Source organism: Mixophyes fleayi, chromosome 9 (genome assembly GCF_038048845.1).
Source record: "Mixophyes fleayi isolate aMixFle1 chromosome 9, aMixFle1.hap1, whole genome shotgun sequence".
Classification (NCBI taxonomy): Eukaryota; Metazoa; Chordata; class Amphibia; order Anura; family Limnodynastidae; genus Mixophyes; species Mixophyes fleayi.
Genome location: NC_134410.1, coordinates 105,457,967 through 105,475,751, shown reverse-complemented (window position 1 = coordinate 105,475,751; position 17,785 = coordinate 105,457,967). Strand labels below are relative to the sequence as shown.

At 39.7% G+C, this 17,785-nt stretch overlaps 1 protein-coding gene across 1 annotated transcript in view; it reads left to right on the top strand.

Annotated features, from left to right (window-relative positions):
* SCAI (suppressor of cancer cell invasion) overlaps nt 1-17,785 on the top strand; it is a 106,282-nt gene that overhangs the window by 79,512 nt on the left and 8,985 nt on the right. The window contains exons 10-14 of the mRNA XM_075184792.1: nt 2,950-3,051; nt 7,089-7,167; nt 9,623-9,722; nt 11,675-11,756; nt 13,782-13,854. Coding sequence (XP_075040893.1) covers nt 2,950-3,051; nt 7,089-7,167; nt 9,623-9,722; nt 11,675-11,756; nt 13,782-13,854 — 436 coding nt within the window. The remainder of the gene's footprint in view (nt 1-2,949; nt 3,052-7,088; nt 7,168-9,622; nt 9,723-11,674; nt 11,757-13,781; nt 13,855-17,785) is intronic.

Sequence of the window (17,785 nt, the reverse complement as noted above, 5' to 3'; positions counted from 1 at the left end):
GGGGGTTCATTCTTCTGAAGACACAGTGGTAGGAGGCAGGATCACTACATTTTCAGAAGATTAGACCTGGACGGCAAAAGAATTTTGGGTTTTGACAACGAGCGAGGCTATGCATTGAAATTCATGAGACATGCATCAGGCAACGAAGTTCTACAAGGGCACCACAAGAAAGATTAGGTATGTTGGGAAGTCTGAGTGGTGTTGAAGAATGAAGTAATTGTCAGGATTCCTGTTTAGCAAAGCTACACAGGATGCTACACCATGATTTTCATTACAGAAAACCATTTAGGAGGATATTGTAAAATTTTTGGATTTTATATATAAAGGCCAAAAAGTTCATGATGTGGTTTATCCTATATGCAGTGGGGTTGGGATTTTCTCGCAGCAGTCAACCTCAAAGGTGCATACTTTCATGTGCCCATCAGACAGTCATGTCAAGAGTTTCTCATGTTCTTCAACGTCAGCCGGTATTTCAAATTCAGGAGCCTTCACCTTGGGTTATCAACAGCACCAAGAACATCCACAAAGCTCCTCGTGGTAGTATTTGCCTTGATGATATTTTGATAAAGGCATTATCCAGAGCAGAAACATGAATTGTTCTGCAACAGCATGGTTGGAAAATAGTCATTTACAACCATCCCAGAGACTGAATATCTGGGGGTTTATCTAGAGACACAACAAGGGAGAGCTTTCTTGTCACTAGAATGGAGAGACAAATTGATTTTAAGAGTTTCTGAATTGGAGATCAAGGTCATGCTGAAGAATTCTAGGGCTCCTGGCTACACCCATAGATCATTCCTTGGGTAACACACCTGCACAATTGCTTCCTTACAGTTTGGAACGGAGATGTCCAAGATCTGCTCCCAATTATTTAATTATCTAGAGATGCAAGATGAGATCTACAATGGTGGTTGAAGGAAGACATTTTGACTTTAAGAAGGTCATTTGCAGATCACACACATGGGTTATTACTAACGATGTCATCAAGATTGGATGGTGTGCACACTGTGGTTATCTGTGGGTGGCAAGTGTCCAAGACATGTTAGAGGCGTTCAAAGCATGCAGTAGGCAGTTGTGGCTTACACTGACCATCAAGGAGTTACCAGGAGTCAAGCAATTATGGGAGCAGTCAAATCATTGTTGTAATTGACAGAAGACATTCTGGAAGATCTAGATCTTTTTACATGAGGTTACTCGGGTTTAATGATCCTTTAATGGTCTTTAAAACAGAAGCTTAAAAATGAATATTGATTATAGAGTATATATAGTTCTCATATATTTTGTGTAGATATAAATTTGTGCTAAAACCTATTTTTTATTTTAAAATGTAAGAGTTTGAATACATGTTGATGGTACAAGTGTTGATTACTGCAGCGTTTCTTCCACAGTTCGCGCCTTATAACTTTACAGTGTTGCAAAACAATAGTAGGCTGCTTTATGACTATCTGGATAGTGCTGCTCGCTGTATGATCTGTAACTTAGATAATCTGAGTCTGCATCATTTAGTCAATATAGCAAGATAACACCAGCTGAGGTCTATCTTCATGGGAAGAGTGTTGTAGAGCACACTGTAGAGTCATCTAGTGGGATGGTGACCAACAGGTGACCAGCAGTGTGAGCTGTTTTATTCATTTATTTATTTTTTCTTGCAACAGTTTGGGTCCTGAGGATAATTGTATACACAGCAGGCCGTTTGCTGTCTGTGCTGGCCACGGATGCATTACTGAGTAAGATAATGTATTCTGGCGGCAATCCCCAGGGAATGTTCTCACTCAGCACAGAGCCTGAAAAGCAGTGATGGCTAACCTATGACACTGCAGGTGTTTTGATACTACAAGCCCCAGCGTGCTTTGCCAGTAGATAACTAGCTGATAGCTAGCAGAGCATGCTGGGACTTGTAGTTTCACAACACCTGGAGTGTCACAGGTTAGCCATCACTGGTATAGGGGATAGGTGTGTGGACAGTAGTAGTAGTAAAGAGGATATCTATGGTAGTTAGAATGGGCAGGTGTTTAGGGTACAACAGCCTGGGAAATCTATGGACATATAGACAAGATAGCTCTGATTTGTCCATGTATATAAGTAACACAGCCTGGCTCTGCATTCACATTGTCCTTCTGATTGGTAAGGGAAGATAAATGTGACCAACAACCCTATCTTATAGATTGTAAACTGGCGAGCAGAGCCCTCTTACCCCCTTGGCTCTCTGTGAATAACCAGTCTTGTTTTTATTACTGTTTGATCTCAATTGTAAAGCACTACGGAATATGCTGGGGCTATAATAATAAATGATAATATGCTTAGTAATGCAATAAACATTTGAGTATATAATGAGAGGCTAGTGAATTTCTTTTTGCAGCATGCTTATGTAATGCTCTCCGATTATTTATCATTTATTTGTGGATATTATGTTTTCGATATTGTTTTTAATTTACATCTATTTATATAATATGTGCTATTTTTTTCTCTGTTGCTATTAGGTTATTTATTTTTGTGTTGTATGTATATGGTCATGTTATGAGACATTTAATGTTACAGATTATTCTAAATAAATTGTAAACTATGTAGCGGGGAGCCTTTTGTGTATTATTTTGCCATATTCAATTGTTATCTTAATTTCTTTTTTTTATACATGCATTGAATTTACTTTTATTCTTTTTTGTTTACAAGAAGTGGCAGAGTGTCTTCATCTTATGCATGGCATTCTACATAGAATACTGTGCAGAAGTGATTATATGCCGGGGAGCAGCTGGTTGGTGACGACCAGTTCCTGCGCTGCAGACTCTAAATAGCGCCTGCCCGGAAGTAATGTATATAGAGCCTTTCACCATGTGTGTACCTGGGTGAACAAGAAAATAATGAGTGTTTGGAAATTGAGTTTTAAAGTAGAAATATCTAGTAATTTGATATGTTATTGGGGGCATCATGTCAAATGCTTCTGTTTTTCAGGACCCTGCTGAGAAGCCAACAAAAAGAGAAAACCCTCATAAATATCTTCTCTATAAGCCTACCTTCAGCCAGCTGTATACCTTCCTTGCAGCATCTTTCAAGGTCAGTGCATGTGTTGGAGAGATTGTTTATGTCTCGGTCAGTGGGAAGCTATGTTTTCGAGGGGCCTCACTCACGGGACCGCACTTGACATAAAAAAAAATTGATGGATTGTAAATATATCATTGCAACCGTGTATCACAGTAATGAAGTTGTTGGTTATTTGTTGTATAACTAGGCATGATTATCACAGGTAAGACATTACCATCCAAAATGTGGATTGCCCTGTTGCTTAGACTGGAACATGGGCTTTAGGATCACTGGTGATAAGCAGCACAAATAGAAAAGTGGGGAGATAACTCCAGTATATACATTCACTGACTGTCTACTCACACTCCACTGTTACACCAGAGACTACGACATGCAAAACTCAACAATTTAGTGAAGGCTTTTCTCATACAAGTTACTTCTTTAGTCAGGTATTTTGATAAGGCATTTCATACTGTAATGCTTTATTGGGCACATAACAAAGGATGTTTAAATACCCAACATTTCTCTTATACTATTCAATAAAATACAGCTAGAACCTTATTTATTTAGTTTAAAGGTTGCGGTATAACCAGGATGTTATCCCAGAACTGTTGTCCAGTTAGTTGGACATATGTCCGTTTTACACTCGCCCTGCGGCCAGATCATGAGAACATCAGGCTGCAGCAGTTTTGTTTATTTAGTATTAATTCATTTACCTGTCTTTGAAAATAGGTCTAGGTCAGGCTGTCATCCTGATCGGGCATGGGGGAAGGGGGGCAGAGGCTCATAGAGGTGAGCCAGCACTGTTAGTGTCTCGTGTCACTTTGATGGAGTTATTTAAATGCTACTAGCTTTTAATTAGCCACTGATGGCGACCAATTATAAGATAGTGGCGTAAACCTTGCATCGCGTCAAGTGGTAGCAACGCCACTGGTGGCTAGACAAGCAGAGCAGATGGAGGAACAGGAATAAAAGTTAGACAAGACGGGAGAAGAAGCTTCGGGGAAAGTGCTGGTGGCTGGTATTACTGTTACTGGTGGGTTATTGTTGGGCATTACAGTTACTGCTGACCTATAACTCTGCATTAATACTACTATGTACTGACATTACTTGTCCTCACTGTTACTGCTGGCATACTCTGCACTACTGTGGCTGGTGAGGGTCCTTGGTGCCAGTAGCAGTAGAATCCCTTTGTTCCCCAGTGTATATATCAAATTATCTGCAAGTGCAGTTATGCTACAAATTAAATTGGTCTTATTCATCATTATTATAATTCTTTTTTTAGCAAAACAAAGGCTATTGAATGTGCAGCCCTTTGGAGGACGTGAGAGCAATCTGCTCAAGTTCAGCAGACTGCCCCCCATTGCTATTAGTTCACTACCAGCTAATCATGCAGCTGACGTTTAGTGCCGGACACAACAAAAATGGCATTAACAGAAAGCATATGTTTATAAATAGGGATTCAGTTTTGAAAAAAATTAGAGAAGACCCCACTGATGGCTTTTCTGGTCTACTAGGTTAAAGCTGATAAAGGCCAAATTCTGATTTCCCTATGACCCTGTGAAGTTTGATTAGAACTTTACCGCACTGCTTCTCCACGTCCGTGCAGCCATGTGTATAGGGTGTGAGAAGGTGTGCGGTAAGGTTTCTGTGCTGAACTACTGCTTGCACAGGCTCCTTCAGACTTCACTGAGCAAAGCCAGATCTCTTGTGGACTAGATCTGTGTGTCTTCAATGTTTCTTTTAAGTTGCACTTTTGTCTCCCTCTCTTACCTTCACCCATTGTGCCCCCTTCCCTGGCACCCAGTTCCAAACTTCCCCTTCCCCTGGTACTTTCTTTTTTTTTCCATCATTTTTTTTTTTTCTGTCCCTTACACTCTAAAATTGCATATCTTGAAATAGACCCACTATTGCAGTGTGTGTGTGGCATTAAAACCACTCCAATGCATAATACTGATCCTATTGAAATTGGTAGGTTTATTTGTGGGCATTTTGGTGAGTGTGGTCTGAAAATGACTGTTCTAGACCTGTGTGCAGTCATCTCATTATCGCACTCACAGGGCACAGCCAGCTTTCTTCCAATTTGGCCACACATGTAAATGGCCAGATTATAGTGTGATCACACGACAAGACCTTGGCATGCATGGCCAGCATTACTTGCTCCATAGCAACTCATCAGATATAACACAAGTACAGCTCTTACACTCAACAATGACCTGCGCATCAGAATGTTCCCTTCTGCAGATGACAATTGTTGCAATAATGTTATTAAATGAAATTATTCCATAAATCCATATCATACTTAAACATATTAAACCCTGCTATACTCCTATTTGCAATATATTTTTTAAAATGACCCTGCCTTTATGTAGGGCACATGTCAAGGATTGTTAAAACGAGCGTTTATGAAAATAAAGCAAAATCAGGAATTTTACATTAAGTTATATTTGGCATAGTCATCTTTTTTTCATCATGTTTTGTAATAGAAGTATAATCGTTCATAGCTCCAGTGGCAGGTACTGCAATAGGTACATATTCCTTTTAGAGGAGGTAATAAAAACTAATTAAATCATTGCATGCTGAATTTCTTGACTGAACCATTTTTTACTACTAAACTACTAGATCTCGATTTTTTTTTTTTAGCTAAATTTGATATGTAATGCAGGCGGTGCTTTTGGTTAATGTTAGACAATCTTGATACTTGTGTACAGTAATATAAATACGTTTTCTTTCATAACCAAATAACTAGTTTCTGGTAGTAATTAATTGTTATTTATATTACTTTGTGCCTATAAATGCAGTTTCTATTACATTAGGGACTAAATTCCATTTGTGTGATTAACTTGTGGTTATGTTTTGTTTAGTTCCAGGTTAATGCCCTGGTTATACTGCATCCTATTGAATACATGAGTAGGATTCCAGCTGTATTTTATTGTGTTATAGGGACAAAGGGTAATGCTGGATATTTATACAGGGTGGACGTTCTTTGTTGTATATAAGCCTCCACTGCTGAATTTTGCTAGAAAAGGACCCTTATGGGGCCATGTAATCCCGTTTGTTTCCACAGATGAATGTCCAATGGTTCAGATGTTAATCACTGTGGATCCTAGACCCATATGGCAAATTTTTTGGCATGGAACAAATTTGTTTGACAGCACTAATACCACAGCGCAGTGTTTTGTAAACCAACATGTCATAACACCTTGGCATGCTGTGAAGCAGACCGTACTGTGCCACAGTATCAGATATCTAATAGAAGATATCCAGGAATGTTAGTCAAATGATAACACTACACCCCTCACCTAAACATTTTTTTGCTGGTTCAGTCCCTTTTTTCCATTCTTGTCCATCTTTCCTTCCAAATCGTCCGATCTTCTGTATTGAATATTTAACATTTTTAAGATGGACCTTCCAAATGATGATTGTTGCCGATGTCCTAGTGTGGCGCTTAGTACCCTGTGACATTTTAATTTAATTGTACCAAGGGGCATATTCAATTGTCCGGGTTACTCTCTAAAGTAGCGCGGTGTTGAAAGTATTACCATTATTACGGTAATTCTAACCAGGATTTCGGCTCCCTGAGCTGTGAGCTGAAAGCCGGCAAAGGTACCATAATAACGGTAATAGTGCGCAAGCCACGTTACTTTTGCGAGTAACGCGGACAATTGAATATGCCCCCCTTGAGTCCCAAATGTTTCATCAACACTGTCCTAGTGGGTTGAAACCTGTAGCAAGAAACGAAAATCTCTCAGTTGCAGGAAGAGTCTGGATTTTGTGAAACGTTGTCAAATAGTTTCTATAAAGACAGCACTCCAGAAGACACAAGAAAGGAGTTGTCATTGATTAAATTACACTTACATTAGTTTTTTGCTAAACACTATATATAGTACATGGTGTTTTTATGTTCCTGTTGATGTCACAATGTGTTTTCTGTGTACTGTGGCGTTCTGTAAGATACAACAATACAGCCAGCGACATTTAACCTGTGGTGCCTCATCTGTTGTTTCAATCATCGTAGAGTTCTTTGTACACATAAATGTTTATATTTGACCCATTCTTTTCTGTTGTAGGAGTTGCCTGCGAACAGTGCCCTACTGATCTACCTGTCTGCCACGGGAGTCTTCCCAACAGGTCGCTCTGACTATGAAGGTACGATAAAGGAATGCTCCCTGTCATACACAGGGCTTCAATTCTCTTTATTCCATGCTGTGCATTGAGTGCCTCACTGCTGGAGCAGCCCAATCTGCATATACATGACTGCTATGTGTTCATGGCCCCTCCAGTGGTGCAGTGGCTAACACTACACATCCTATCATGGCTACCATTGCTCATCCATCTAATCACATCTAATTAATTACAAACTATCATCTTCCAGGTACAGCGCTGTACCAGAGGGCTCCCATGTAAATAATATTCTCAGAAGGGAGATTTGCATGTAGTTATTTGTTATGAGCCTTAAGTCCTTTACTTGCTTTATCTGTCAGATAGCATTGATCAGAGCTGGGGTGGCGGCCACTTTATGGGCCAAGCAAATATTCAGCCTGTTCATTCACTGGGGACTCGTAATACTAATGAGGAACTAGTTTCCAATGACTTCATAGGCTACATTTTCATGAATATAATTTCAGCCAGCAAACTGGTTTGTTCCACTGTGGATAGACTATGGTCACACATTTAATTTTTATTTTCTCAGTAGTCCCCCTAGCTACCTGCTTGTAGTGAAATTCTGGTAGATATATGATGTCATGAGACTTTTTTTTAGTTGTAATTGAAATTAGTTATATTGTTTATTCCTTTGTGCAAGGAGAACATATAGGATTTTCATTTTAAACCCAACTGCATATAATGCATATTAAGGACTAATAACCTGGGTTAAATTGTGATACAAATTTATTTTCATTGGTTATGATTTTGGATCCTAGGATGTTTGCTGTGTGCACAGTGCATGTATAGCAATCATGTTTAGTTAACAAGAGTGTCCTGGTCTTAATGACTCCGAATAGCTACAATCCATGTGCACAATTCCAGAAAACATGGGGTGAGCTTTGTTTAAACCATGGCTATGAAGATATTGTAAAACCCATAACAGATGATAAAGTTCTGCATCCATAAATCACTGCTCATCAGCTGGATTAAACATGCATTCCTTTATCTGAAGCATGCTATCCATTGCCAAGCTGCCGTATGCATGGCTTAACAACACTGAGCATGTCCGACAGACCAACATGTGCAGAAAGACAGATTAGAGTTATGGCCAAGTGACTGTAAACTCCAGCACGCTACTCGTAGTAGAAATAGATTCTCCAGTATATGATATATATATAGAACTGTCTTTGTGAATTGCTCTCTCCATGAACAATTGTGTTGTTCTTCTATGGTAACCATATTGACAAGAATTGCCCTTAGCATGTAAGAGTTAGATTTGAATCTGTGATAACCCTCTCAAAGAGCAAAATCTCAAAACAGTATACAAATTTCCAAATATGACTCCCATCTCGTTCTTTCCCCAAATTCTCTAAAAATCAGTGCAGTGTAACACATTTGGCATTTAATAATGAGTTTGACTTAATATGCTACATTTATACTCCATAACAGAGATATTTGGATCTAATCTAATTTTCCAGTATTATGCCTGGGATAATCATTTAATTAGTTCAGTATTACACAGTTCATTTGCCACCTCTGGCTGTGCATTGTGGCCTGTTAGTGTGGAGATTGATGCCATCTTGCTCAATAACTGTGGGCAAAGAGTATACAAAGAAGTATTAAAATGTACTCAAAGGTGACTGTTCAGCTCTAATGCGTTGGAGCTGCACTCAAAAGATGATGTTTTTGGAGTATTGTTTTCAAAAGCATATTTTATTTTTATGCTTAAATCGCATGTTAAGGTTTTTCATATGAAACAATTATTTATTTTATGTTTGTGTTGTTTTAATTTGTATTCATTTGCTACCTATCTAGGATGCGTCACTGGCTTGTGATGTTAAAGCGATACTTCAAGATTTTGTAGACTGTGTGTGACTCCTTAATATATCATGTCACGTTCCACAGCATTAGCCTCACAATATAGTATTTGTTCAATAAAAGGGGTAAATTTATCAAGCTGCGGTTTTGCAAAAGTGGAGATATTGCCTATAGCAACCAATCAGATTAAATTGAGTGATGTTTTTTTTATCATGTAAGATCTTCGACTGAATTACTAATGTATATATGTTAATTTTCCATTGTTGTAGTCACAAGTGCTGAGGTTTTTTAAACATTGACTTTGTGCATAGATCAGTGACTTTTTTTTCCTTTTGGGGTGCAATTCTTCCACCACATGACATATCCTAAACATTCTTGCAATATATTATTGTTCAACTCATCTGCATTTGATAAAAATAATTTTCAAGGCCAAAACTAAAATGGTTAACTCAAAAGGTCATGTGAAACATTTAGATCAAATGACATCAAGGAGTATACATAATATGACATTGTTAAAATAAAAAGGCAGATTGCACCCTTAAATGATACAACGCTACAAGCCGCCTGGGTGGTCTGCAGACTGCATGTTGAGGTTGGGGAGGTTTCAAGCTGAAGCTGCCTTGTTGCTGGTTCGTTACAGGCCCCTATGATTTTGGAGGAGTCTTAACCAACAGTAATCGAGACGTTGTCAATGGGGATGCTATACACAAGAGGAATCAGACGTACAAAGAGATGCACTGGTGAGGAGAGAAATGGAATATTTTACTTAAGTGTTTTAGAAATTTTTGCTTTCTGTAGTTTAATCATCACCATCAGTTTATATAACGCCACTAATTCTAATACTAATGTACAGAGAACTCACATCAGTCCCTGTCCCATTGGAGCTTAGTCTAAATTCCCTAACACACACACACACACACATACAGAGAGAGAGACTAAGGTCAATTTATTAGCAGCCAATTAACCTACTAGTATGTTTTTGGAGTGTGGGAGGAAACTGGAGCACCTGGAGGAAACCCATCCAACCATGGGGAGAACATACAAACTCCACACATAAGGCCATGGTTGGGAATCAAACTCATGAGCCTAATGATTATTCTGTTCAAATACTGCAAGATTAGCTGTTTGACCATAAAAAACAACAGACTTAATAGTTTAAAACAGATTTAGAACAAAGAAACTGGCTGGGTATTGACATTCATTGAAATTAGATAGCAGACATTGGATATAGGTGGCTAGAATGCGGAACAAATCAGTCTCTAGTTACATCTGTGATCTTAAGGAGAGAAAAGATAGCTCTTGGCTGAGAAATATATCTGGGAATACATGGGTCCATTCAGTTGTAGTAACTCCAGAAATATACCGTCTCGCCATGTGTTTGCAGATCTCCATATAAAACTTCTCTCCAGAGAATGAAGATAGACTCTTGCTGTTATCTTTGCTTTATAGTCTTCATTTTAGAGTCCACCATGAACTCAGTAAATCTTGTCCAGTTCAGCAGCGAAATAGAAAGTCACAGCTATTTAAAGCTTATATAAACAGGCTGCTGAAAGTGTTTTAATCCTTTGACGTGTTTCAGTGCAATATTCCACTTTCTTCAGAAAGGTGGTTTGCTTTTTTCCTGCACATTCTTCCTATTCTGTTTTAGGGAAGTAATGAGTGCAGACATAGAGAACATACAGACTTGAGTGTTGACTGCAACAAAATACACTGCTAGTTTGATGTTTTGTTTGTTTCTTCAAATGATAATGTGTTTATGGTGCACCATTCATTTAAGCAGTAAGGGTGAGTATACAAAATGCATTTAACCTATGGATCAGTGATCCCTATTATGCTCTCCTCACTGTTAATGAATTGCAGTATCACAGGTGTAGTTTATATCAACGGGATATAGGTTATATTATCTTAAAGTAAGCACCACCTAAAGATTAAAAGATTGCCTGTAACGCAAGGACACAAAGTGATTTGTGCACGATCCCAATGATCCAAAGTTGGGACGTGAGTCAGGGTCTCATACCACCATTGTAATTCTGTCATTGATGCGTTGGTCTGCTTTTTTTCCTAGCCTACGTTCTTTATTTCAGATAGTATTAGTATTTTCGAGCTTTGTGTATTTTATATTTAAAACAAAAGGCAAACAAGGCAGCTGTGTTGTTAGAACTGCGGAAGGTTGAACACTCAATATTTATATACAGCCTTCTGACAAGCTTATGGCATAAAGTGTGTTTTGCTTCTTGTGTCATATGTGTTAACTCTAGTTTTGGTGCAGTAGTGTTAGTTGATCGGTCTGATCCACAGTTTTGAACAACTGTAGCCTAGGTCAGGGGTAGGCAACCTGCGGCTCTCCAGGTGTTGTGAAACTACAAATCCCAGCATGCCATGCCACCTATCTGTTGGTTATCTACTGGCAAAGCATGCTGGGACTTGTAGTTTTATAAACACCTGGAGAGCCGCAGGTTGCCTACCCCTGGCCTAGGTTATAGTCCTACAAGTGAAGAACTAACATAACGAAATTACTTGTAACGGGCACCTATCCTACAAGGCACAGGCATATGGCCAAGATGTTAGGAGTTGTAGGTCTTCATTTTCTTGTTTTACCGTTGTACGGTTTGTTAACCTCCCTGACATGAACAAGGCTGTCACTCTGATCTTCAACCTGTTATTTTCACTTCATTGTTATGTTTTATTGCAGCCTCCATCCTGGAGATCTCTACCCTTACACCAGGAAACCCTTATTTATTATTGTGGATTCATCCAACAGTGTGGCATACAAGGTATGTGTGCTTGTTCCTGGATATGTAAGAATTGTCAAGACCTTGCAGAGACTACATTAACAGGTCACTAGATGTGAATAGACTAAGTTAATACTCGGCCAACACTTGAATGTATTTTCTGTACTGTGGGCGTTTGGGGACAGCTGCTGGGCACGTTGCTTCCTGCTGTTGGGCACAAGCTGATATTTAGATGGCATTGTTAGTAGTGCTAGCAGCCACAGCTGTGACACCAACTGCTCCCAGTAGCCTCTGCTGTCCGCTCAGTATTTAATGTGACAGACATGGAGGTCTGCCAATTGAGAACCATACTATTTGTCAGAGCTGGCACAGATCCGCAGCTTGGAATCCCCAGTGGAAATTGCAGTGATATTTTTTTTGTTTCTTTTTAAAGATAGATTTGTACAGAGCAGTGGTACTTGTACTGTACTTAGCACTATTATAAAGTCACATATCGCGATCACAGTAAAGATCTTATTGTAAGAGGTATTCGCAAAACCTAAAAATTAGACATTTTATCCTCCTGTTCTGAATTGTGTGTGGAGACATGCAAATCGCAACTATCCCTCTGGAACCATATGTTTAATAAAACGGATATAGCCAGATAAACATAGCAAACTAGAAAATGGTCTTTTCTTGTCGGATTTCCTCAGTGCACGGTATGGAACAGTTGGCTTCTGTTGTGTAGAATTTGGAGGGTATTCATACAGAACAAAACCATAAGGATAGGGTAAGTTAGGCTTATTGGCGTCCCAAAGAGATTTTAATCTTTTATTGTTGTTTTTGAAGTCTGCTTCTGAAAATTGATAAAATGTCTGCATTGGGAACCCTTGTTCCTTTGGGCCTTATTGTGCCTGGGTTTGGGGATGAAGTGGCTCTAACCTTTTTGAGGAGGGCCTGGTTTGAGCGCACCCTTTGCCTGTTTTTTTTTTTTGTGTGTTTTCACACTTTTGAGCACGTGGGTCACAAAAGCACCAATTCTTGGTTTTCAAAGAGGAAAATGACTACATTGCAATTACAATGCTAACCATTGTGCATGAAAACTAAAAACCACTCACAGTAAATAAGGAATCAGGATTTTTTTCCTATCTTTTTTTTTGCTATGTAATCTTTTTGGGGGTTTTGTGTTTTTTTTGTTTAGTATTAGGACTTTCCTCAATTTATTTTACTTTAGGCTGATTTGTGCGTATGCTGTTATGTTACATTTTTTCCTTTTTAAAGTCTGGGTTAGGTGCTGTAATGCCCGAAGTGCAAAAAAGAAGGGAGCAAAACCCCAAAAATTCCCCTAGGTTGCAGCACACTTCAGGTTCTCCTTAAAAGAGGAATGGCCCCTCTATCTCCTGAGCCGAAAGGCACTGTAATGTAGCAATAACTGCCCGGTAATACCTGATGTGAAGGAGGAAAAGAGAAACAACCTGATTTCACAGGGCTGAATATCAGTGACTCTGCTTTCATAGCTGGTGTAGCATTAGTTTGCTTACAGGCGTCAGAAAAAAACAAGAGGTTGGCTACAATTATCTCCATAGCAACTGCACCATAGTTCTGATAGCACAGAAACCAATTGTTACATCACTCAGTTCTAAGCTCCTCTATCTTACAATGTTCAATTGAGTCATTCTACTGCAGAGAGTGTACAGGATAGGAAAATAAGTCGGTGAAGTAACATTTTCCTGATTACTCCATAGCAGCCTGACCTACTATAGGTATTTTAGCCAGGGGTCAAAAGTCTTGGTCCCCCAATCTGGTGGCTAGTGTGTGTGGCAGGACCTCCTTATATCTAGTATTTAAAGAGAGGGATATTCAATGGAGAGTCGGCATGGTAGAGAGGTCATTGACGGGCAAAAGTCTGAAAGAATTAGTGAGCAGGTTTTCCTGGCAAAGAGAAGAACAACATAAGTATATACAAATTATACATTGCATATGTTTTAACACAACCCCTTTAATTGTCTACCTTTGCTTTCTGATTACGTATGACAGTCTGTGAATTCTTTATTTAATCCCAACATAACATTTTGTTTGCTGTTGCAGAATTTCACCAATTTGTTTGGACAGCCTCTGGTTTGCCTACTTTCCCCTACTGCATACCCAAAGGCTTTACAAGGTATAACTGGCATTTGCCATTTTCTGGATTTCTGTAATAATGTACATGTGTCATTTTCTCTCTTAAGAGGAATTATCATGAAAATTTATTTTAGTTTTGTCACTTTCCACCATCTAACATAAAGCCGGGAACCGCAGGTTTAAGTTTATTATGAATATTGAACCAAGTAAACATCTTGTTAAATATCTTCATCTGTTAGAAAAGGTGCTGCTGCCATGGCAATAGGAAGCCGGGTAAAGCGGTCACCTAGCCAGCTTGTGCCTTATCCCAGCAGCACCAAACACTAGTCTGTAAAATCTAAATTTGGGTGTGTTACATATAGTAAATTATATTGTTTCTAGTAGTAGCACTTCACTTGGTTGTAGAGAGCAGGATATTATTTTTAAATGTGTAATCCTTCTATTGTTTTTTTCTTTCTCTCTTTTTCTTTTATTTTTAAATGTAATTTATTGAACTTTTTTGCAGAGAAAAAAATAAGCAATAAAAAGGAAGATTCAATCTAAGGCAAAGGGGAGGGGGCAACAAAAAGGAAAAAGGGCAACAGGAGGAGGGAAGAGGATACTTAGGGGGGAATTCAATTGGCTGTTAATTGTAACTCTGCCTACGCACTATTACAGATAATACGGTAATCAGGGCCCGATTAGGGGTTCCAGCTGCCCTAGACTACTACAGCCATAGACCCCCCCAATATAAGCATATAGGAATACTCATGAATATGATTATTCAGGAGTACTTGCCAGCAACCTACTTTTAGCCTTGTCACCTGCCCCCTTTCAGCCTCTTTACCTGCCCCCATAAGCATTTGTACCTGCCTCCTTTTGTGTTCTCCTCTGCACAGCCCCTCATGCTCCCCCCCCCTCCCCCCAGACATTAGGACTTACCTGTTGTTCTGGAGCAGCAGTCTTCTCTTCAGCTCTATCCATGACAGGCAGCCTGGCAGCGATCGCTGCTAGCTGCCTGTTAGTGAAGTTGCGGGCGCTTCTTACACTGGTCACGTGAGACGTGGAAGTCCAGACCCTCACGTGACCAGGCGAAGACCGCACTGACAGGCAGCTATCAGTAATCGCAGCTAGGCTGCCTGTCATGTAATAGTGACAAGTGGGCCGCCCCATTTAGACCATGATGACTTCAGCCGCATCGCTGTCATAATTAAAAGAAATGACAGTAAAAAATAAATGATCTCGGCAACGCTGCACCCACCCAGGCTCCAGCGCCCCAGGCTGCAGCCTGCTCACCCTAATGGTTGATCAGGCCCTGACGGTAATAGTGCACATTATTACCGTCAATACAGCCATTTCAACGCTGGCTTTTTGAGCAGAAATCAGTGTTGAGATTACCGTATTGACGGTAAAAGGTCTATGCTGCGGTTTTAAGGGTGGAATTGAACCCCCCTTCCTTAGAATCAAACGACTGCTTTAAACATAGCAAACATGTTGATGCACTTGTTTCTTTATGCAATACTAAGTGGTTAAGATCACAGGTATCATGAATTGTAAAACATCCACTTGGCATCAGATAGTTGAGGAGCAGTGTGTAAGAGAAAGGAGAGGACAGGCAGGAAAGTTAGTAAGGGAGAGGACTGATGTCAAGATCTGTTCTATTAACACACACAGCTAAGAGTCCGCCATGTAGAATGTAACTGTTAAAACGTAGATGCTCATGTGGAGGAAAATGTCTCTTAATAAGATAGCTTGAAATGTAACAGGTCGGTCGTGGAGTGTACTTGTAATAAACTCTATTATTCTTCTATTATTTCATGTGCAGTTAATTTATAAAGAGCCTTCAACCCCCGAAATTAGGAAAAAATAAACATCCCGTGTCTGCATTGCAATGTTTTTTTTAGGATACAGAATGAGCAGATTGCATGCCCCAATTTTTTTTATTTATATTTTTTTTTTTATCCCCCATCTCCATTTAGTTAATGCTGGGGTTCATGTGTATAACTAGAAATTGGTGTGCCTCTCCGCAAGAATTTGAATGGTCCCCCAAAGCTTTGAATGATGCACACCTTACACAGCTGCTTCCTTGGTAGTTGCGTTGATGTTTGGCTGCAAGGAAATGATCACATTATGTGAATAAATGGAGTTCAGTAGAGAACTTCAGAAAGCCCATCACTGTAGCTTGTAATGATTACAGAACATGATAGGCTCCAAAAGACTGTAGGATGTGCTCCCTCAAGGATAATTGGAACAGGGAATAGGTCTGCGGTTCTCTAAACATGTTAGCTATTTATTAGTCTGCAATGTAAGGCTATACATAAGATATAGTTCCTTAAAACATTTGATGACTTGTCTAGTTCAGAGTTCATTAAGCACTCTAGTGAAATTAATACTTTTACATACAGATAAAAGTGACTGGCCCCCACCTTCTGTCTAGCCAAGTATAGTGTAGGGGACTCTGTTCATCCACTGAGAAACCAAGGAAGACCTCCACCTACTGATTCTCATATTGCAATGGCCCCTGTGTTCTACATTAGAGATATACTATCCTGCAACTGATCAGGAGTTCGGCAATGACGGAAGAGCCTGTCTTTGTATGTGGTGCCCTCTCCACAGTACATTAAGCAGAGAATGCCCTTCTGCTTGTAGATGGCTATTTGTTGTTGCAAGGTTTTTCCTTTCATGTAGTATCCTCAATGGTTGAGATACGGTTTTCTGCCTCATCCACACATGATCACTTTTTTTTTTTCTCAGTAGGGATAGATCTGATTGAGCTCCGACAATCCTATCAGCTACACTCCTCTTTTCAGAGGAAGAGCTTGTCTGCAGAAGTGCTGCAGAGAAGGCTCACTTTCATTTGGTTGAGGCCGTGATGCAGACTGCCGATGGCCTGACGCCATATTTGCAGATAATGACCTGGAAAGTCTCTCCAGCTGAGGAGAGTTGTGGCTCAGTTGAGGACCAGTTGTGGCTGGTCGCATCTAGCAGATAATCTGGCAAACAATAAATCCTTTGCTGATTTTGGTTTAATCAATACTGGATACGAATATACAGAGGAAAAGCCCAGGCTGTCTAACCACGGTCTGACACTTTGTTTTGGGCATTAGTGTCCATATCATCATCATCAGCTATTTATATAGCTCCACTAATTACACAGCGCTGTACAGAGAGCTCACTCACATCAGCCCCTGCCCCATTGGGGCTTATAGTCTGAATTCCTGAATTCCCTATTATATACACACAGACAGACCGAGAGAGACGAAGGTCATTTTAATGGCACCCAATTAACCTACAAGTATGTTTTTGGAGTGTGGGAGGAAACCCACATAAACATGGGAAGAACATACAAACTCCACACAGATAAGGCCAGACAGTGGCCACATGGTTTGGGTTCTTCCTAGGGCACTGTCTGTGTAGAGTTTAGTTGTTCTCATGTTTACTTTGGTTACCTCGCACTGCCAAGATTACTAGTGTTTATACCAAGCACCGGCATGTTTTTTCTAATCTTATTTTCTAGTAAGTCTTTGACATTAGACAGCCGGCAGGTCCTCTCATTGGCCCCTTAACGCCAATGTAACTGTCGCGGTTTTATGTGTCGTGACTCCTACTGCCTGCATTTTCTGCTGGCGCTATTTATCACAGGGAAGTCGCAAATCATATCTGTCACTTTTTACTGAATTTTTATCTGTCGCTATAATTGCCTTCGGTATTTAATTGCCAATGTAACCGTTGTCGGAATGATGGATATTGTAAATTTGACATGTGTATGATGTTTGTTTGTTTTTTTTCAAGGGTGGAGTTCCAAGTGTAATATTCATTGTTAATTTAGTTAAAATCTTCTGGCAGTCATAGGGAAATTGCAGCTGTCCTTGTCAGCTGCTTCACCTTCAGTGTCTGGTAGAGGGTGATGGGTTTTGTCATACAACAACTGTAGAGCTGAACGGACACACGTTCTTGGCAGCCCAGCAAAATCTTTGGTGTTACAACTAAAG